General features: G+C 36.3%; 1 protein-coding gene across 1 annotated transcript in view; it reads left to right on the top strand.

Annotated features, from left to right (window-relative positions):
* Positions 1 to 23,981, top strand: part of MLLT3 (MLLT3 super elongation complex subunit) — a 329,526-nt gene that overhangs the window by 218,344 nt on the left and 87,201 nt on the right. Inside the window, exon 5 of the mRNA XM_049769366.1 lies at positions 16,443 to 17,153. Coding sequence (XP_049625323.1) covers positions 16,443 to 17,153 — 711 coding nt within the window. The remainder of the gene's footprint in view (positions 1 to 16,442; positions 17,154 to 23,981) is intronic.

The raw sequence follows: 23,981 nt of genomic DNA, 5'->3' as shown, positions 1-23,981 counted from the left end.
ACTTATTTTATTCAATAAAGGAAAAGGACCTTTTTGTTTGTTTGATATTTGGCAACACTAAAGTAATATTGTGGGCTATTTATTCCCCAGCTCAGTGATTGGGGATTGCTGTTGGCTGAGCTCAGGGGATCAAGCAATGTGGATTATCTAATTGGGCCTCCAACATGCAATGCATGTGCTTCAGCCCTTTGAACTATCTTTGTAGCCTGTGAATCTATTGTTGGTTATAGTCACTGTAGATACCATTTTCCTAACATACCTGCTTGTGGCTTTTTCACTTCATCGTATCTTTTAATAGAATGTTTCTAGTTTTAATGTGGTGAGATATTTTATGATAATTTCTTTTGTGTTCTTCTGAATATGTTATTTTACACCTCAAGGCCATATAATCTTTTTTATAACAAGTTTCAGAAATTTGTTTAACATTTTATATATTTTCAAACATCTGGAATTGATTTATGTATAGTATGAGGTAAGAGTCTAATTTAAATTTTTTCCTATATAGAAAATCATTCCCAGAACATTTTATTGAGTTGTCTGTGCTTTCCACTGAATCTCTTATGCGTCCCTTGTAAAAGTCAGATTTGTGTGTGTGTGTGTGTGTGTGTTTCTGGGAGGTATATTGTTTATGTCTGTTTTGTTGGTCAGTTCGTTGATCTCTGTGGCCTGACCACAGTGTCGTAATTGCTGGAGTTTTATGATGAGGTTTACTCTATAGCATGGCAGGTTCTTCCCCCTTTATTTGAAATTAGACTCTTTAATGTTCTTTGGAAAACTCTACTAGGATTTGGATTGAAATTATATTCAGTCCATAAATAATGAGTATTGTTTTTTTTAATAATGAGTATTGTTATTCATGAATTTAATCTCAGTTTATTGAGGCCTTCTTTAATGGTAAAATAGTAAGATACTTTTGATATTTTTAAAAATTTATATATACATAAATAAAAAGGATATATAAAATCAATTCTAAGAATATATCATTTAGAATGTCATCTGTATATCATTTTGGTGATTCCATTTTTGTCAAGATAGGGAATTTATCATTTTATTGATGTTTTAAAATTTGCACGATTTTTATTTTCCCTGACACATTTTAGTACCTCTTAAAATGAGTTGATGGGGTTTTTTTTTTTTTTTCTCCTTTAATCTGCTATTGTGAAACTGGATAAGCATTTTGGCCGTGCTAAACTCTTCTTAAATTCTTTCTTTTTTTTATTTTTATTTTTTTTTAATTTATTTAAACACCTTAATTACATACATGATTGTGTTTGGGTTTCAGTCATGTAAAGAACACCACCCATCACCAGTGCAACATTCCCATCACCAATGTCCCAAGTCTCCCTCTTCCCCACCCGACCCCCGCCTGTACTCTAGACAGGCTCTCCATTTTTCTCATACACTCTCGTTATTAGGACAGTTCAAAATGTAGTTATTTCCCTAATTAAACTCATCACTATTTGTGGTGAGCTTCCTGAGGTGAGCTGGAACTTCCAGCTCTTTTCTCTTTTGTGTCTGAAAATTATTATTACAAGGGTGTCTTTCATTTTTCTTAAAACCCATAGATGAGTGAGACCATTTTGCGTTTTTCTCTCTCTCTCTGACTTATTTCACTCAGCATAATAGATTCCGTGTACATCCATGTATAGGAAAATTTCATGACTTCATCTCTCCTGACAGCTGCATAATATTCCATTGTGTATATGTACCACAGTTTCTTTAGCCATTCGTCTGTTGAAGGGCATCTTGGTTGTTTCCAGAGTCTTGCTATGGTAAATAGTGCTGCAATGAATATAGGTGTAAGGAAGGGTTTTTTGTATTGTATTTTTGTGTTCCTAGGGTATATTCCTAGGAGTGGTATAGCTGGATCGTATGGGAGCTCGATTTCCAGTTTTTGGAGGAATCTCCATATTGCTTTCCATAAAGGTTGAACTAGACGGCATTCCCACCAGCAGTGGATAAGAGTTCCTTTCTCTCCACATCCCCGCCAACACTGTTTATTCTCATTCTTTGTGATGTGTGCCATTCTCTGGGGTGTGAGGTGGTATCTCATCGTTGTTTTGATTTGCATCTCCCTGATGATTAGTGATGTGGAACATTTTTTCATGTGTCTTTTGGCCATGTGTATTTCTTCTTTGTCAAAGTGTCTGTTCATTTCTTCTCCCCATTTTTTGATGGGGTTAGATGTTTTTTTCTTGTAAAGTTCTGTCAGTGCCTTGTATATTTTGGAGATTAGCCCCTTATCTGATGGGTATTGGGTGAATAGTTTCTCCCACTCAGTGGGGGGCTCTTGTATCCTGGGCACTATTTCCTTTGAGGTGCAGAAGCTTCTCAGCTTAATATATTCCCATCTGTTAATCTCTGTTTTCACTTGCTTGGAGAGTGCAGTTTCCTCCTTGAAGATGCCTGTAATGTCCTGGAGTGTTTTGCCTATGTGCTGTTCTATATATCTTATGGTTTTGGGGCTGATATCGAGGTCTTTAATCCATTTGGATTTTACCTTCGTACATGATGTTAGCTGGGGGTCTAAGTTCAATTTTTTGCAAGTGGCTATCCAATTGTGCCAACACCACTTGTTGAAGAGGCTTTCCCTGCTCCATTTAGGATTTCCTGCTCCTTTATCAAAAATTAGGTGATTGTATGTCTGGGGAACATTTTCTGAGTATTCAAGCCTATTCCACTGATCTGAGGACCTGTCCTTATTCCAATACCATGCTGTTTTGATAACTATTGCTTTGTAGTACAGTTTAAAGTTGGGGAAAGTAATTCCTCCCATATTCTTTTTCCCAATGATTGCTTTAGCTATTCGAGGGTGTTTATTGTTCCAAATGAATTTCAAAAGTGTCTGATCCACTTCTTTGAAGAATGTCATGGGTATCTTTAGAGGGATAGCATTAAATCTGTATAATGCCTTGGGGAGTATTGCCATTTTGATGATGTTAATCCTGCCAATCCATGAGCAGGGTATGTGTTTCCATTTCCGTGTGTCCTCTCTTATTTCTTGGAGCAGAGTTTTATAGTTTTCCTTGTATAGGTCCTTCACATATTTAGTCAAGTTGATTCCAAGATATTTGAGTTTGTGTGGCACTATTGTGAATGGGGTTGTTTTCTTAATGTCCATTTCATCCTTTAAACTCTTCTTAAATTTTTGGCATGGGGTGGAAGGTACAGCAGGTAAGGCATTTACTTGCCTTCATGTAGCTGATCTAAGTTCTTCTAGGAGTGATCCTGTCTGGAGTAAGCACTGAACACAATCTGTTGTGGCCCAAAACAAAGCAAAGCAAAACAAAAGAAAACAGTACAAAGCATTCTTGGAATAAACCCAGCTTAGTTTCTGCTTTATAAAGTTTTTTTTTAAATCACCTACAAGTGGACTGTTTGTGCTAATAGTTTGTTTTTTAATTATTTTTATTTTGGGAGCCACACCTAGTGGTGTTCCTGGCTCTGCACTCAGGAATCACTCCTGGTTGGCTTGGGGATCTTAAAGCGAACAGGGGATTGAACCTATGTTGGTTGTGGGCAAGGCAACTCCCCTATGTGCTGTAGTATCTCTCAGGTTCTAAATGTTTATACCCTTAATTTTTTTGTATATGTGTTTTTTGAGTGTTTGGGGGCCACACCCAACCATGTTCTGTAGCTATTTCTGGTGCAATTATCAGGGCTCTGCAGTGTTCAGAGTACAATGGTATGCTGATGTTCTAACCTAGAACTTCTTGCCTGCAAAACATGTACTCAGGCCTTTTGAGCTATCTCCCCATATTTTTGAGTTAAATTATTCTACAGGTTTCTTTCTCTTATCTTTGGTGAGATTGGTTGTTTTGATAAATTCACTGCATAAAAGGAAACCTTTTCATCTCTATTTTGGAAGAGTTTCCGTGAGATTGGAATGACTTTTTCTAGCACTTAATTTATTGTTATTGGGAGGGTGACAGTTGAGCCACTCCCAGTGGTGCTCAGGGGCCCTTTCTGGCTTTGTGCTCAGGATTGTATTCTGGTGGTTCTTTGGAGGATCATATTTGGTGCCGGGGACACAAACTGTACTGTTGCTCTGTTTTCATAGCAATTAATTAAAAAAAAAAACAACAACAACTGTGGGTCTAATATTTTCTATGTGGGAAGATCTTATTTGATTTCAGTAAAAACTATTCTGCTTTTAATATTTTGGGGGAGGCTAGTTTTGCTAAATACTGTTTTCCTAATTTACTTTCCTGTGTATTACAAAAGAAAAAATCCAAGCAAAACCCCACAAAACCAAAACTCAAAAACCAAACCAAACAAAAAAAACTAGAATACTTTTATATGTTTAATCTGTAGTGTGCTTTCAAAAATATTCAATTTATTTTCTATTTCCTATTATCCTTTTCTTCTATTTAGTTAATCTTATGTGGAAAATGTTGAATTTTATTAGTTTTTTATGGAGTTTATTTAATTTTTTGTTACAGCTTTAAAAATACCTTTGTAGTTTTCCTTTTGCTTCAGTTTATGATGCCAGTGCTTCCTCTAATAATGGTTTTTTTTCCCAAATATTAACATTAATGTTAAAATCTTTCTCCATATCACAAGTTTAACAACCATCCACAAATATTAAATTTTTGTTCGTATTTGTGGAAGGTGATTTTTTAAATTTAAACACCATGGCTATTATAAGGTTGTTCATAATACAGGGTTTTTTTTTTTTTACAGATAAAATTGTTCATGATTGATTTACAACTATGCAATGTATAACAACCTTCACCATTGTGCATTTCTTGCCACCAATGTCAAAAGTTTTCCTTTCTCCTTCTCCCTGATGTCCTCTTCTCTCCCAGCCACCCTCTCCCACCTGCCTCTGGGGCAGGCATTTTACCCACCCCCACCCCCCCCTTTTTTGTGGCATTGGGGTTTCTATTTCTGAAAATGAAAGGGTGCCATGAATGTCCTTTCCATATTAGACCTTCTCTACTCTAACTGCATTCTCTGCTTTTTGTGGCAAGCTACCTATCATGGAATGATCCTCCTGATTTTCATTTCTATTATATCTGGATATCACCCCCACACTTTTATTTTCCTTATATCCCAGTTATCCCAGTGATGAGTGAGATTATTTTATATTTACTCCTCTCCCTCTGATTCATTTTACTCAGCACAATAGTCTTCATGCCCATCCATGTATAAGCAAAATTCATGACTTCATTTTTTTCTAATGTCTGCATAGTATTCCCTGGGGTGGATATACCACAGTTTCTTTAGGTACTCATCTCCTCAGGCACCTGGGTTGCTTCCAGATTCTAGTTATTGTAAATAGTGCTGCAGTGAACAGCACTGATTGTTCTTGTTCTCTGTGATGTGTGCTAGTCTCTGTGGTGTGAGATGAAATCTCATTGTTATTTTGATTTGCATCTTCCTGATGAATGGTGAAACATTTTGGCCATCTGTATTTCTTTTTTGAGGAAATAACTTCATTTCTTCTCCCCATTTTTTGATAGGGTTAGAAGATTTTTTTGTTGTTGTTCAGTTCTGTTGTAGCTTATATATCTTAGATATCAACCCTTTATCAGATAAATAATGGGTGGATAGTTTGTCCCATTCCATAGATAGCCTTTGTATTCTAGTTACTGTTTCCTTTGAAGTGCAGAAGCTTCTCTGTCTAATGTAGTCTCATTTGTTTATCTCTGCTTCCACTTGTTTGGACAGTGATGTTTCCTTCTTGAAGATGCCTTTAGTCTCCATGTCATGAAGTGTTTTGCCTATGTTTTCCTCTGTGTACCTTATTGCTTCAAATCTGATATCAAGATCTACACTCCATTTTGATTTGATCTTTGCACATGGTGCTAAAGACAATAATGAAACATTTTCACCATCTTAGCTATGAGAAAAACATTTATTTCAAGAACACAGATAAGGGACTGATAGTATAGTCTTGCATTCAACTGACCATAGTTTTACCTCTGTACTTCATATGGTCCCTCAGTACCACCAGGGGTTACCTCACAAGCAGACTAAGATTGCTCCTGAGGGGCCGGAGAGATAGCACAGCAGTGTTTGCCTTGCAAGTAGCCGATCCAGGACCTAAGGTGGTTGGTTCGAATTCCAGTGTCTCATATGGTCCCCCGTGCCTGCCAGGAGCGACTTATGAGCATAGAGCCAGGAGTAACCCCTGAGCGTGGCCGGTGTGACCCAAAAACCAAAAAAACAAGTAAACAAATTACATTATAAAATATGTGGTATTATGAAATATTGAGTTTTTATTTTATATTCTTCTTTTGATATTTTTATACTTGCACATTGTGTACTTAATATTTATTAGGTCTTGTTTAAAAATAGCACGAAATTCATTTGTATGAGCTGGCTATTACATGCTACCATTTGCTCATTCTTTTATTTAGTAGGTCATCTATTGTTTCTTATTGCTTTTCTGTCTTTGGTAGTATTCATTTTTATTGTAGTGTGGCTAGGAGTAAGTTTCTCTTTAGTTTATATGTGTATATCACTTTTATAATATCCTGATACTGAGTTCATAGTGACAAATTATTTTGAAATTCTCAGCCAATGCATTACAATATTTAAATAAACCTCTGGTTAGGTATTTATTTTGGTTTGTTTTCTATGTCTCCTCATAGCCTTTTATATATTTTTCCATTTTATCTTTGTGAATATCCTGGTCATTTGCTCATATCTATCTACCAGTTCAATGATTCTTTTTAATTGTATATGAGTTGCTGTTAAATCCCTTAGATTTAATTCTGTAGTGATTATTTCTTTCTCCAAAATTCCCCTAAATATTGTGTTATATAATTTTATGTCATATATAATTTACATATGTTAATATGGGTTATATGTTATAGAATATATTATAGAAATTATCTCTTATATAATTTTATATTTTATAATTGTGTTATATAAGTTTTAATTTTCCTGGGTTTGTCTATGGTAGTAATAACAGTAGAACTGTAGTGAAGTTCGCTATGTTGAAACCTATTACATATATTTAACATATGTTAGATTCTAATACATACAAATTTAATATATTGGTTCTTGATTTTAAACTTATTTATCAACTTTAACTTAATGGATGATATTGATAATATAGTTCTAATCAATAGTCCTCATTTTAAATACATGAAATTTAAGTAACGTAGCAAATGATAGGTTCATAAATTAGGAATTTAAGACTAGTTAAGTTAACTCATCAATAGAGCTTGCCAATGTGAAGCCTTGAGTTTGATCCCTGGCACCCTTTAAAAAATAAATTTAGGATCAATCAGCATTGCTCATAGTTATGATAAATTTAAGTATTTATTCACTGCCCTCTCCACTGCCTGATTCCTCCTCCTCCTCTTCCTCCTCCTCTTCTTCTTCTTCTCCTCCTCTTCCTCCTCCTCCTCCTCTCCTCCTCTCCTCCTTCTCCTTCTCCTTCTCTTCTACTCTTCCTCCTCCTTTTCCTCCGTCTCCTCCTTCTCCTCCTTCTCCTCCTTCTCCCTTCTCCTCCTCCTCCTCCTTCTCCTTCTCTCTTCTTCTTCCTCCTTCCTTCTTCCTTCTTCCTTTTTCTTCTTCCTTCTTCCTTCTTTCTTTCATCTTCTTCTTCTTTTCCTTATTTCTTCTTTCTATCCCTTTCTCTTCATTTTTTTCCATATTAGACACTGTGGTTTGCAATATTGTTAATGAAGGTATCAGGCATATCAGTTTCTCTTCTTTCAGCACCTACTTCTTGTCAATAGTGATAATTTCCAACTACCATTGTCATAGTGGTCTCTTTTCTGCTCTAATTGCCTACTTCTGCTCTTTGTGGCAAGTTTCCTACCATAAACCAGTCCTACTGGCTCTCATCTCTCTTGTCTTTGGATATTATTAACTTACTATCTTTATTTTTTTATATTCCACAAATGAGTGTAATCATCCTATGTCTATTCCTTTCCCTCTAATTCATTTTGCTCGGTGTAATACTCTTTATTCATCCATGTATAAACAAATTTCACGACTTCATTTTTCCTAACAGCTATGTAATATTCCATTGTGTAGATGTATAGCATCTTTATTTACTCATCTGTTTTTGGACACTAGGGCTGTTTCCAGGTTCTGGTTATTGTGAATAGTGTGTAGCAAACATGGGAGTGCAGATGCCTCTTATGCATTGTGTTTTTGGGTCCCTAGGGTATATTTCCAAAAGTGTTATTACTGGGTCATAAGGGAGCTCAATTTTTAGGGTTTTCCTTATCTTTCCTTTTTCCTTCCTTTCCCTTCCCTTCCCTTTCCTTCCCTTCCCTTCCCTTCCCTTCCCTTCCCTTCCCTCCACTCCACCATATTTCTTTTTATTTAAATTCCCCTAGTTGAGTGAGGTTATTCTATATCTATTTCTTTCCCTCTCTCTCATTTCACTCAACATAATATTCTTTATATCCATCCATGAATAACCCATTTTCATGACTTCATTTTTTTCCTAACAGTTGTATAGTAGTATTCTATCATGTAGAATGTACCACAATTTCTTCAGCATTTAGGATGTTTCCAGATTCTGGATATTGTAAAGTGTTGCTATGAACATAAAGATGCAGGAGCTTTTCTACATTGTGTTTTTGGGTTTCTGAGGTATATATGGGTTCCTAAATGTTGGGTTGTAAGGAAGCTCAATTTCTAAACACTGGTTTTCTTTTTATTTGCTTGTGTTCCCCAACCACAGAGGAAAGTCTCCTTCCTCACCCCCAAAACTCTTGGGATCCAGAAAGCTGGCCACACCTATGCATTTTGATTATCAAACCTTCTGAGTCTTGCTTGGAACACAGCAAGTCCTCCCTCTAGAGAATATAATCTCAATATCACATTTTTTAGGCCCCCATGCACCACCTCTAAAACAGACTAGTTGAAGAGAAGTAAAATGATTGGATTTGATTAAGTGGTTTAAATGAGAATTGTTTAGAACACTCTAGGCCCCAGAGTACAGCAAGGAGAAGGAAAACAATTGAGTAGAGGAGAGGAAACACAAATATGAAAAGCTGAGGGATGGCACCAGGAGGTTGGAGGTTTCAGGTGCATTGGTGATGTTAAGAAAGGACAGAAGTGGGCCCGGAGAGATAGCACAGTGGTGTTTGCCTTGCAAGCAGCTGATCCAGGACCAAAGGTAGTTGGTTTGAATCCCGGTGTCCCATATGGTCCCCCGTGCCTGCCAGGAGCTATTTCTGAGCAGTCAGCCAGGAGTAACCTGAGCACTGCCGGGTGTGGCCCAAAAACCAAACAAAAAAAAAAAAAAAAAGAAAGGACAGAACTAAATATTTAAGTCAGAGTCAACAACTATGAAATCATGAAACCCAAACTTTAACAACCAAACCTTAAAATGGGCCTGTTATACTGGCAGGTTGGCGAATAGGGTTGGTGACATGGGATGCATTCTGGGAACAATGATGCTGTGGATGGATGTCTAAAGGTTCAATAAAAGGGCCAAGGTATGGTACTGATCAAGATAATGTACTGATCAGTCCCTAAAATTCTGGGCACTGTTGGGTAACCCTGCTTGTGCTTGGGGACCTTATGGGTTATTCTGGTGGTACTCAGGGTGTCTGTGGAGCTGCAATCAAATAAGTAGGGCACAGGCTTTGAATGTTCCCAACCCCTTTAATGTCTTCTATATCTCTTAAGTTGCCACATGGATAAAATTTATTGGGTTTTATATGACAAAAACAGTTGCGGAAGGTTTATTTGTTCATAATCAGATGACATTCACAACATAGTATATGATCTGAAAATCTTGGACAGCAGAGAAGACAGTATGGATTCTAAAACTAACAAGATGATTGAGCGTGTGGAGTTATCATGATTCTAGAAAAATGGAAATTTTGGGCCACAGAGAATCAGAAAACCTTATTTATAGTTATAGCCTCTTTCTTTTTTGGGAGGGTTTGGTTTTTGGGTCACACCTAGAGGTGCTCAGAGCTTCCCCCTGGCTCTGTTTTCAGGAATAAATACTCTGCTCTCAGGCAGCACTCAGGTGTTGAGGTTGAGTCAGCTGCATGTAAGACAAGCGCTCTATCTGCTATACTATCATTCCAGACCCCAATTATAGTCTCTTCTTAAGTTGTTTACTACAGTTTATAGCAAGAAGTACTAGAAGAGATTAACATCAAAGATCCAATTCTGTTTTAGAAAATTAAGAAAAGGAAGAATCCAAGAGAATATGAGGATATGAAAAAATATGGTAACTTAAATGCATGGTGACAAAATTACTGCAAAATATATGTATTTCTGTTGAACCAGTAAATGTTTGAGATTTGAGTTTTGCACACATGCTTTCTGTGTTACTGATATTCACTTTGTCTCAATTAGTCTCAGGGGAAAAATCATTTGATTTATACAGCACACATAAACTTCACATTGGATGCTAAATTAATCTTATGCTGCTTAGTAGCTTTTACATCAACATAAATAGTTCTTTAAAAATTTTAATGCCAGTGACTTGATCCTTGGTATATTTGAGATAGGATAGGAAATTTTTATTCTTCATCAATTTCTTTCTGATATTGTAAGCTTCTGTTTTACATTTATTTCATACTTTCACATAGAATCAGATGGCATACATTTGAACTTTGCCATTTATTGCACCACACAGCGCCTTCCCAAAGTAGTTCTATCTAATAAAAACCATTTTTTTATATTTAATTATTTTTTATTTGTAGTGCAGTTATAGAAAATATTCTTGTATATATATATATGGGTTGAGAAAGATCTTATTTGATACGAAAACAAGGATTTGGATGATGGTGGACCCCATCCTCAAAGCAGCCATCAGAGAAAGTTTTATAAAATCACTCTGAATTGTCTTAGAACATCATTTTTTAAATTATTATTTTGTGGTGCTGGAATGGAATCCAGGTCTCATGCATGCAATGGAGGCACTTTGCCACTAAGCCATATCTCTGGCTCCTATTTATTTAGACCTTTTTGAGGAACAAAGAAACTGGCTCAAAAGGCTGGAGCAAATGTTTTATATGCAGAACAATGCTTATCTTTCCAAGTTTGATTTCAGATACCACGTGATTTCTGATCAGGGACCCATGATTTGGAGTTGGAAATACCCTCTGTGTACTATTGGTGCACCACCCTTCACTTCCTTCCTCTTTCAAACACACAAAAGTGAAAGTAAAAAGATCTCACTCCACTATCCTATTAGGGAAACAAAGCCAGAAAATTGAGGTGTAGAATGATGATAAGCCATTGGCCTTGGATTGCAAAACTGTATTACAAAAGGGCAGAGGTGGTGAAGAGATGGTTTAGAAGTTGCAGAAGTAAGATCAGAGGTATAGAGTCAGAATACAGGGGTTAAAGTGCTTGCTTTGCTTACTGCCAACCATTGTTTGATCTCTGACACTGCAGATGGTCCTACAAGCATATCCATGAGTCACTTCTGGCCCTTTCTCCTCCCAAAGAAACAGGGGTGAATGCTTTTGTGCACTTTGGCAATGGTGAAGTGCAACGGTGCAGTTAACTGTATATGAAAAACATAATTGTTATCAATATTATAACTGTGATATTATAATAATATGTTAAGTATGTAGTCCAGGTTATCAACAACAGCCTTAGGTGACAGCTTTTGGGCTGGTATAATTTAATTATTTGTAAAAAAATAATAAGAACAAAAACATTAGGCTTGGGGCCAGAGACATACAGCAGGTAGAATATATGCCTTGTATATGCTGATCTGGTTTGATCCTAAGCTCTCTTGCATTCTTGTTCCTTGAGCTCTGCCTAGAGTAAAACAATCAAAAAGCTTCTGTGCTTTATTTAAAATTTACATAATTAAAGTTCTCATATCTGGAAGAAAGCCTGGAAATGTTAGCTAGCAAAATTGTGGCCAGATATTAGAAAAGGTCAGTTTCCAACTCACAGGTGAAAATACACAAACTTTAAAACAAGAAGCAGAATTTGATGGAAAATAAATATTTTTCTCTTTGATCTCACCCCATTTCTACCAACTAATTGTCATTGAATTTGTTAAATTAAATCAAGTTGACTAAATTTACTTTTCATAAAAATTGACCTCTTAGTTTGCATATGTACAATAAGAAAAGAGATAACCAGGCAGTTTCTTTCAATTTGCTGTCTAGAACTTCTTTTTTGAGCTGATCTAGTCTTTATTGGCCTCAGAGGCCTCTGGACTCAAAAGGTGTCCAAAAACTTTTACAGAAAGAAAGTAAAGAAGGAAAAAGAACTGGTGGTGGGGAAAAGGTCACTAGGATTTAATGATACTAGGATTTAATGCCTAGATGAAAGGTGTCAATGAGTGTGAAATACTAGACCAATATGGTGATAAAAGGTTATAAAATTTCTGGAGTTTTGTACTTTATATCATGCATATGTAATTAATGCAAGAAAGTAAACTTACTATATAGCACAAGGATATGTGCCATGTACAACTATGAACTGTGCACTGTTTGGGTAGCCCGGTACATAAGTATATCAGCAGTTGAGCACTTGTCTTGCCTGTGTAAGGTCTTGGGTTCTATTACAATGAACCAATAAGAAAAAGAATCCTAGTTTGTCCTGCAAAAGGATTTTCAAAAGAAATAATAAAAGAACTCTATAAAACCCTCAATACCCTACCCCTTTAATACTCTTTATTCACTATTCTTTAATACTTTTGTTTTTTTCTATGTGTGGTGTTAAGGGTGCAGTGCTCAGATGTTGGGTACAGTGCTCATCTGGTGCAGTACTCTGCTCAGATGTCTCTTTCTGAGTTGCTCCAAGATTGAACCCTGGCCTCTCACATGCAAAGTATTGTGCTTGGACTTTATAGCTGTATCCCTGACCCAGCCCTCTGAATGCTAGAAATTATTGTTATCTTTTGGTTTAGAAGCTACCTCATTTATTTCATAATTCACTTATTGCTTGGGAGTCATTTCAGATGATATTTGAGGAAGGTCTATGTGCTATCAGGGATCAAACCTAGTGCTCTTGGATACAAAGCATGAATTCCTACTCTTTAAGCTATTTCTCTATATCATGGAAGGTATTTTTTTAACAGCCATTTCAGCCACCAGGCCTGGAAGTTTTATTTATTTATATATCATGGTTACTAGATTATTCATAATACAATCTTTTTTCCACATATAAAATTGTTTATGTTTGAGTTACTGTCATACAATGTGCATCAACCTTCGCCAGTACACATTTTCCACAACCAGTTTCCTCAGTTTCCCTTTCACTCTCCCTTATCTTCTTTTTCTGCCACCTACCTTTCCCTGCCTTCTTCTGGGGCACTCACGTGCACGCAAATACACACACACACACACACACACACACACACACACACACACACTTTCTTTTTTGACATTGTGGTTTGCCCTACTGTTAATGAAAGAGTGCTATGCGTGTGACTTTATCCTCTTTCAGCACATGGAAGGTATTTTAGTACTTAACATTAGAAAATTTGGAGGTTAAAATTTGTGTTGTTTTGTAAAAGTATATAAAATATTTAGTAATATTTTATATAAAACATTTATAAAATATATTTATAAAAACACTTATAAAATGACTAACAAATTCATTATCACACTTGAAAAAATGGGTATGTTAAATATTAGCTGTATACTAAACAGCAATGCTTATGTATGCTGGGGTCATAATTAGAATACCCATTTCAAAGCACTGTATCCAATGAGTTAGCAAATCCATTTTAAAAAAATCTTCAAGGATATTTTATTTCAAAGTGTTCTTTCTTAATTTATTTTGTCCATTGTGCCTTATTTTAATTATTTATAATATTGCTTAACATGCCAGGAAATGTCTTCTAATACAATTTATAAAATAATATCATTTCAGTAATATGATTACTATCTTTAGCAATCTTTTAAATTATAGATTTAAATGTTTTGTGAAGAATTATCTAGTTAAGTATATTAAAACATGCCACTTGCTTGGCAGTTTTACCAGTTTTGGAATATTTTTGTTTCTTTGTTTGGGCAACATAGCCGGAAGTGCTCAGGGGCTTCCCTAAGCAGTGCTCAGGGACTATGAGGTGCTGGGAATTGAACCATAGACTCCCCCACCCACCGCAAAGTAGGAGCTCCAGCCCTTTGAGCCACCTCTCAAGCCCTATTTGTTTCAGAATTTTAAAACCAAATACTCACTTGAGAAAATAAGTCATTGGTAGGTGTCACTTGTCATTTAGCAATGTAAAAAAATATTTATTCCCATTAATAGTAAAATGTTTTGTTTTGATTTGGTTTGGTTTTTTTTGGCCACACCCATTTGACACTTAGAGGTTACTCCTGGCTATGCACTCAGAAATCGTCCCTGGCTTGGGGGGACCATATGGGACTCTAGGGGATCAAATCGTGGTCCATCCTAGGCTTGCACTTGCAAGGCAGACGCCTTACCTCTAGCACCACCTCTCCAGACCCAGTACAATAAGTTTTTATTTTGGATATTTTCTGTTTATTCATGTACCTGGTTAATTTTTTGCTTTTATTTTAAATTGTACCAATGAGTAAGTTGTTAATTGTTAAAAGCATAGCCAAAGTTTCCTGCCTTTTCTGAAATTTCTAGATATGTAAGGGTAATAGGATTGGTTTATATGTCATTGACCTGTAAATGGGTGAGTTAGGGGTGAATTTTTTAAAAAGAAATCCATTTATTACTTGTGGATTTTAAAAATATTTTTACTGCTTTTCTGCTCTATTTTTCTAAAATATTAAGGCACCAAAATTAATATAGTTAATATAGTTGAATTTTAGATGAATAACTTTCCAACACCAATCCCACCACCAGTGTTGACTTAAAGCTGACTCTCAAGACTGACCATGTAAACATAGGGGCCATGGCTCATTGGTAAAGTAGAATGCTTACCTTGCATGTATGAGGTTCTGGAGTTAATCCTGACCACTTTTTTCCCCCGTGGGGAATTTGGGCCACATATGACAGTTTTCTGGAGCTGTTTCTTGCTCTTTGCTTGGGAATAATCCCTCATGGTGCTCAAGGAATTATATAGAATACTTGGTTTTTGAAGCAGAGTGAACCATATTCATAGCGTTTCTTATCCTCCCTCACTCCACTGTCTTTCCAGTCTTCCATGCAATTCTTAAAAAAAGAAAAAGCCTGAATATATAAATTCTAGTTGAAAATTTGAACATTCATTTGTCTTTGGTTCTTTGTGTAGAGAAACACTCAAGGAAAGCTCTATTTTTAGTATTGAGGTAGATTTGATCATGTCCAGAATTTCTGTTTAATAGTTGAGGTTCAGAAATATAGCAATTATGACTTTAGATTTAATTTCTAAATAATATATGTAAGCTTTATATTCTGAGGTGTTTCTGTGAATGAAAAAAAATGAACATATTTGAAGTGTTACAAGCCACAATTAATTTCCTCATGGTTGCACAACAATAATTGTTAGACTTTTTAGTTCATTTGGTGCCATCTTTACTTCGGTATGTCTTTGATGTTTCGTGCTTGTCTGTACCTTGTAGTATTTTGAAGCTTCTACAGGCTTGGTGTTCTGTTTGTGGTATAGGTCATTAAACCCAGGGCCTCACATGGAAGGCAGGTGCTCTACTATTGAGACACATCCCCATCCCTAGATTTTTTTTTAATTGGTTAATAGATGTGAGACATTATCTTTAACTGAGGAGGTTAATCAGCTGTATTTTCACTCAAATTGTATATTTTTTCTTCTTGATTTTGACCCTCAACTGTTTTTCTTGTTCTTCTTTCTTACTTTCCTTGCACCTTCCCCCTTTCTTCCCTTCCTCCACCAGGGATCTGACCCTGAACCTCAAAAGTAGAAGCCAAGTACTTTATTCTTAAGCTACATCCTCAATCTTTGGGCTCTTTTTTCCATCTCTTCCTTTGCTGTAGCTGGATGGTGTTCTCCAAATTCTTCATTGTTAATCCTTCATTGTTATATGATCCTTCAAGTTTGTTATCTTTTCTTGTCTCCAAATACTTTTTAATTATTTTCTTTGTCTTTCCCCTTTGCTCACTAGACCCTAACTCCCATGTTAATTCTTTATAAACTTCTGAATTGTCGCCCCCATACCTCCCAAAGTAATTAATTACTTCCCCTTCTTTTTATGGCCATGACTTTTTATAGGTGACAGTTACAGTTACCGTGCATCCTAGACATGCCACAGTTATTAAGATATGGGCGGAGGGGAGGTAATGTGTTTCATCTTTATATCTTGCACTAGACAAGCTCTAGTGACCATTTGTTGAATGAAATATTTAGAACACCAGGCTTCTCATGATTAAGAAAGCAGCTTGCCTCATTAAATTCCTCCATGAGAGTAGCTCTCATTCACTACATGTCTCACATACCCCTTGCCCACCTGTTCTCTGGTGCTTGCTGGTTTCCATGAAGCAAATTTGAGAGCTGTCAAGGCGAGCACTCACTTTAGGTCAATCAAGCACAGGCGAATTTGTTTTGGCGCCCTGGTTGCTATTGCATTTTGAGTTGTTCCCTTTGGTCTCGCTTTCTGCAGGATCCTAACAGGAGCGTTCATACCAGCAGCAGCAGCAGCAGCAGCAGTTGTAGCAGCAGCAGCAGCAGCAGCAGTAGCAGCAGCAGCAGCAGCAGCAGCAGTAGCAGCAGCAGTAGCAGCAGTAGCAGCAGCAGTAGCAGCAGCAGCAGCAGTACCAGTTTTTCAAAGCCTCACAAATTAATGAAGGAGCACAAGGAAAAACCTTCTAAAGACTCCCGAGAATATAAAAGTGCCTTCAAAGAACCTTCCAGGGATCACACCAAATCTTCCAAAGAATCTTCTAAGAAACCCAAAGAAAATAAACCACTGAAAGAAGAAAAAATTGTTCCTAAGATGGCCTTCAAGGAACCGAAACCCATGTCTAAGGAGCCCAAACCAGACAGTAACTTACTCACTATCAGCAGTGGACAGCAAGACAAGAAGGCTCCTAGTAAAAGGCCCCCCATTTCAGATTCTGAAGAACTCTCAGCGAAAAAAAAGAAAAAGAATAGCTCAGAGGCTTTATTTAAAAGTTTTTCTAGTGCACCACCACTGATACTCACTTGTTCTGCTGACAAAAAACAAATCAAAGATAAATCTCATGTCAAGATGGGAAAAGTCAAAATTGAAAATGAGCCCTCTGAGAAGAAGAAATCAACTTTACCACCTTTTGATGATATTGTGGACCCCAATGATTCTGATGTGGAGGAAAATATGTCCTCTAAATCTGATGTGAGTATTTCGTTGCTTTCCTCACTTTCTCTTAATTAAGTTTTCAGATTGTTTTCCAGCTAGCTTCAGGATAAAGGATGAGGGAAGGCGATGACCACTGAACCGTAAAATAGAAACATAGAAATGTGTGGCCTAGAAATGAATTACCTTAGCTACTGGAAAGAAAGAAATCATTAAGGAATCTGCAGATTTTAAAGTCACTTTTTAAATTTTAAAGCAATGATGGCATCATTAGTAGAATACTGGTTTGTTTAATCAGCAGCATAAAAATGTAGTTGCCCAATAGAACTTTATTACTATCATTTTTTTAATGGTTGCTCATTGATAAAACTGAGATTATACTGAAACTTGAATTCCAGGTAAAATAGTATTTTTGTTTATTTTGTTTGGGGGCTGCATCAAGAATTGCTCAGAGGCTACTGCAGGCTCAGTACTAGGGGCAACTGTGCCCCAGGGACCATGTCATGCCAAGGGTTAGGGCCTCCTGCATGCAAGACATGTACTTCTTCCCTCTGAGCTATCTTGTGACCCAAGGGAAAATAATTTTAAAAGAGAGACAGAAAATATCAGACTGAAAAAAAAAAAAGAAAACTATAGACTGCAATAATGTCAGTCTTTTTTTTTATCTAAAGGATGAAAGCATTTGTTTACAGAGATGAAAAGCTGGTGATAGAATTTAAATTATTTATTGATCCAAAAATTGACATAAGTATGCTATGCTTACAAATGTGTGATTTGATACACTTTGACACATACATGAAATCTATGAAGCAAGGTAGCAGTATTTTGAAAATGAAAACCAAAGAACTTTTGGCTGGAACTAGAGAGATGGGGCAGTAGATAAGGTGCTTTCCTTGCATGTAACTGATCCAGGTTCGATCCCTGTGGTCTCCCAAACCTGACAGGAGTGATTCCTAAGTTTAGGCCAAAAGTAACCTCTGAGCCTCATCAGATATGGCCCCAGAACAAACCCAAAAATAACTTTTGGTTGACTAGTCACTGATATTTGGAAGGTGGGTTTGTGGTATGTGATTTTTGTTATGAATTTTTGCTAATGAGATTTATTGTGGGCACCTAAAAGACCATCCAATCCAAAATGTTTCTTGATGTTGAGATGTTAGTTTATAATGATAGCCTTCTCTGAGTTGGAAGGAATTTTCTAATCCCTTGGAAATTTTCTTTTCTAATCTAGCAATGTAAGGAATTTTATGTTTTAATGATAGGACTGTTAGTAATTCAGAATGTAATCAAATCTATTTCTTAAGTATAATCAGTAATATACTCTTTTCCCTGACCATTTCCAGTTGCTTATCTCTCGCTCATGATTCACCCCAGTAGTCTTATGTTGATTTGTTTACATTTCTGCATTATGATTAAAGAAGAATTTATCTAAGAATTGTTAGTAATTTTACAATAACTTCTCTCTTTCTACCCTTTGGAGTTACCCTATAAACCAATTTCAAGTGCTGGCAAAGGATAAGGGCATTAGTAGAAAGTCTCTGTTTCGTTGCCTTGTTCTTAGTACAAAGCTAGTAGGATTGGGACAACATTTCAGTACCAAACCTAATCATTGAAGGTTTCCCCCAGTTTTCCCTATTCTCTATAGCTAACCTTCAAATTTTAATAGAGAGTGATATTAGTAGCAGTGCTGTATAAAATATTAGACACTGGTTAACTTGTACTAATTTTTGGTCAAGATTTTATAGTGAATGTGAAATAAATATGAGAACTGACAGATTTGTTGCAATCTTTTTGAGTATTTATTTTTATATTTTACCTTTCCTTTAAATTCACTTTTTTTCATAATACCCATGTCACTTGGAACTTTTTGTATATTTACTTTTTATCCTAAGTCACCCTGAATTATTTATTTATGCTATTGTGGGTGTAATTAACCTATCAAAATGGTCAGGTTTAGCAACTTTCACTTTTCATATTCTGGTATACTGCTATTCTTTAGAACAGATATTTTCATATTGTAAGTTGTAATTCACTGGTAATCCATAAAGTATATTTATCAATTTTCACCCATTTTTTTAATGTGGTATATTTTCTTTATTAAAATGCAGAGGTGTAATCACAGTATGAGCGACTTTAGTATTGTTAAGTCAGTTCTCTTTTAATCTGTTACTGATTACAATATTTTTCTTCCTAATAGTTTTTTAATATAATTTTTATTTTGATCATAGTGGCTTACATATTGTTGACAATAATATTTTAGGTACATATTTACATAAAATCAGGGGGGATTCCCATCACCAAATTGTCCTCCCTACACCTCCATTTTTGTCCTACTTCCCATATCCTCTTCCCTCACCCCCAGGCTTGCTAGAATATGTGGTCCCCTCTGTATCTAGCCTACTACTTAGTAGTCTTGTGCCTGTTTGGTCCTGGTGCCTCCCTTATTTTCCCCTCTAACTGGAGGGGCAGGAATAGCTAGTTCAAGTTACGTATCACCCATTATTTAAAAAAGTAAAATAGTTTGATTTAGGAAGTTTGAGAGGAGAGAGATACATAAACCCTAAAATGAAAAGAAGGAATTATGTACCCCCAACTTGGGATGTAGGCAATTTCTGTTGATTGTTTTCAGTTTCAAAACAAAGCAGAATATAGTTTTAGTGTAGGTAAGTAATGTTTTATAAAATTTATATTTCAAAATGTATATATTTCTTAGAGCATATGATGGTCAAGAATAATTTCTTTGTGTGTGTGGGAATGGGAGTGCCAAGAATTGAGTCTAGGGCCTCATACATGCAAGGCAAGTGCTCTGTCCCTCAGCTATATTACTGGCCTGATCTTGAAAGATGTAGCCAAAGGTCTAGTTCTACTACCACTTTATTATTTTTATATATTTATTTTTATCACAGCCATTGTGATTTACAGTTTTTCATAGTTGGGTTTCAGACATACAGTGTATCAGGGCCAATCCCACCACTAGTCCCTCCTTCCACCAATGTTCACAGAGTTCATCTCATACCACCACCCCTGCCCCCTTGCCTGCCAGTATAACAGGACCATTTTAAGTTTTGATTATTAAAGTGTGGGTCTCTTGATACAATTGTTGTGAATTTGTTTTGGGTATTTAGCTCTGTATATTTTTAACACCACCAATGCACCTGAGACCAGGGCCTCTGGCCCCCAACTTTTTATATTTGTGCTTCTCCTCTTGCACTCTTTTCTTTTTCTTGCTATATTCTGGGGCCAAGGGCATTTGAGACATTTTCCATTTAAACCCTGCATTTCTTTATGCAGTTATTCTAAATATCGTATATAAGTGATATTCTGTGTTTATGCTTCTTCTGGCTACTTCAATTAAAATAATATATTATAGTTTGATTCCACATTGCAGAAAATTGCATGATTGTATTATTCCTTATAGCTATGTAGTATTCCATTGTGTACCTGTACCACATCTTCATGATCCTCTTGTTTATTGTTGGGTATCTAGGTTGATTCCAAGTCTTAGCTATCATACTGAGTGCTGCAATGATTAGTGGTGAGCACAAATGAATGTTTTTCTTTCCTGTGAATGGATACCAAAATGTGAATGGATTCCTGGATCATATGGCAGCTCAATTTTGAGCATACTGAGAACCCTCCATACTGTTTTCTACAGGGGTTGGACCAGGCAGCATTCCCTCCAACAATGAATGAGAGTTCCTTTCTCACCACATTTTCGCCAACACAAATTGTTTCCATTATTTTTGATATGTGCCATCCTCACTATAAGATGATATCTCATTGTCATCTTGATTTGGATTTCTCTAATGATGATGATCTTTTTTTCATGTGCCTGTTGGCCATCTGTTGGCTTTCCTCAGAGAAGTATCTGTTCATTTCCCCCTCTCCTTTTTTTCCTTACCGTTTCTCTTCTCTTTTTTTTCTTTTAGACACTATGGTTTGCAATATTGTTACTAAAGTATTATCATTCATATCACTTTATCTCCTTTCAGTACTCAGTTTTTGTCTAGAGTGAATATTTCCAACTATCATTGTCATAGTGGTTCCTTCACTGCCCTAACTGAATTCCCCCATTATTGTGGCAAGTTTCCTACTGTGGACTGGTCCTCCTGTTCCTGGCCCTTGTCTCTACTGTCTTTGGATTATTACCATACTATTGTTTTATATGTATATATATATATATATATCACAAATATAAATATATCACAAATGAGTGTGTTTTTTCATGTCTATCCCTCTCCCTCTGACTCATTTTACACAGCATAATACTCTTCCAATATTCATCAATGAATAAGCAAATTCCTAACTTCATTTTTCCTAAAATCTGTATAATATTACATTGTGTAGATGTACCACAGATTCTTTATCCACAATCTGTTCTTGGGCACTTCATTGTTTCTAGATTCTGTTACTATAAAAAGTATTGCAATGAACACAGGAACGCAGAGGGCTTTTCTGCATTATATTTTTTGACTCCTAGGGTAAATCCTAGGATCCACTACCATCTTAAGTGCCAGTCAACCAAGAGATAAAGCAAGATATATATCAATGCTAAGGTAAAGTACATGGCTACCATATGTGATGCCTTGAGTTTTATTCATTGCACAACATGATCCCCTGAGCAGTATCTTGTGTGACCATAGTAGCACCCCCTAGCAGTGCTTGGCTGAGCTCTGCATTGCTGGATCCAAACACCTAAGAACCATGCCTGTACCATTTTTTTTCAAATCAACTTGGAAAGTGGACTGAAGTTCCCATAGCACCACTGGTTATCACCCCTATTTAAAAAACAAAGACATTGACTGGGAAGAAGGCACAAAACACTGGAGTACATACTTTATATATGGAGTCCTGGTTTTGATTTCTAGCACTGCTTGGACACCTGAGCACTATCAGGAGGGGCCCCTAGCATACATAGAGTAGGAGTAGCCCCCAAACAAATCCCAAAACAAAGAAAAGTTTTTAGTGAGCGAGCCGTGGTGGACAAAATTATATTAACAAAGTGCCAGGTTGTAAATGGCTGGCACACTTCTTTAAAAAAAAAAAACCCTTTCCTGCAAGGTAATAAAAAGCAGCTTCTTCTATAAGAAAGAAAAGATTTCTATAAGAAATCTGATTTTAGTAAAGGAGGGTTGATACAGAGGTGGTCAGTAACTCTATTGTGGATAGTCCTTTGACATGCTCTGACACATACTCTTATTTATCACTATATCTAAAGGGATTCTGATTAAGGCTTTGCTTCAGAGCTATCTTCCTCCTGTAGGATTTTTGGGAAGGACAAGATAACAAAATGGAACATTCCTTACATTCTTAACCACCCTTGCCCAGAGGAGTTTGCCTGGTTTCATTTTGAGTTCAAATTATCCCTCAGTCCTCTTTTACTGGGGATTGAATTCAGCCCCTCCACAAGCAAGGCAAGTGTTCTTCTGCTAAGCCATATCAGCAGCCTGAATCCATCTCTTAATTCTTTTAGGTATTGTTTCAAGGGAATCCTTCATATATATTGCTGATTTGTGAGAAGATCAAATGATATTCATAAACTATATATAAATGCTCTTAATACATAAAATTATTACAGACAATCTTCCTCTTTAGATAATTGTAAGAGATAGCATGACTTTTGAGTCTGGAATGATAGTACAGCAGGTAGGCACTTACCTTGCATGTGAACAACCTTGCAAATCTATATGGTCCTCGGAGCACTGCCAGGAGTAAATCCTGAATACAGCCAGGAGTAAGCCATGGGCATCACCACGTGATGCTCTCCCAAACAAACAAATAAGAAAAAAATATGGCTTGTCTTTTCCTGTTGCTGAAGATTGAAATCAAGTCTTTATCATTTATAAACGTTGTGTTCAAATTGGGATGTTCATACTAAATAATATCTTGAAAAATATTTTTAGAATAGAAAAAACATTTTATAATATATATAATAACCTAATAACTAGTGAGTTTCCAAATGCAATTCATTCTTAATTAAAGCCACATATCAGTTTGAGTATTGTGTTCTGAATATTATTATAAAGAAACCTCAATGATTTAAAGTTATTGTTCAGGTCTAAATTCCAACTTTACTGCCCTTATCACTGTTCTAGTAGTATTGATCTTTTATTGTTGTTACTACTAAGCAGAAGAAAATTGACAGAAGTGGTTCTAGATGAGCTGGGACCCACAAGACCTTTCCTACAAGTCAAGAATGAGAAAGAGCTGAAATTTCCTTTATCCAATAATAAATAGGGTCTTTATTTTTCCTTAAAAATTTTTTTTAAATCCTAGGACTAGAGTAATATTAGCACAGTGGGCAGGGCATTTACTTTGCACATGGCCAACCTGAGTTCAATCCCTGGCATCTCATATCGTTTCTCAAGCCTGCCAGGAGTAATTTCTAGGTGCAGAGCCAGATCTCTGAGTACCACAGGTGTGGCCCAAAACACCAAAAAAAAAAAAAAAAGAAAGAAAGAAAGAAAGAAAAGAAAGTAAGTCCCTCATCTCATGTCCTGTATCATACCTATGGGCAAGGAAAAAGAACTGGAAGCATTTTTAATGGCGAATACTAGCAGGCCCTTGAGCTTCTCAGCTCATAAAACTGATTTGGTAGACTGGAGTCATTCAGTTTCCCTGCTGTGGAGAGGGCTATCATCTTAGTGAGATGAGCTGACCAGCTTAGCTCATTTGTGTTATTTGTGTTCCTTTTGTGAGAGAAAGGTAATTTTAGGGAGAGTGGAGATCAGGGCTTTGGAAGAAATACATGCATAAATTGGAAGAGTGTGAAAGATTAGAAAGGCTGAGGGGAAAAAATTGTGTATCTTAAGGATACCAGGAATGAAAATATTCTTCCCTTGGTACAGGTGAATTATAATCAAATAG

This window comes from Suncus etruscus, chromosome 1 (assembly GCF_024139225.1).
Source record: "Suncus etruscus isolate mSunEtr1 chromosome 1, mSunEtr1.pri.cur, whole genome shotgun sequence".
Lineage (NCBI taxonomy): Eukaryota > Metazoa > Chordata > Mammalia > Eulipotyphla > Soricidae > Suncus > Suncus etruscus.
This window is presented reverse-complemented; position numbering and strand designations above follow the sequence as displayed.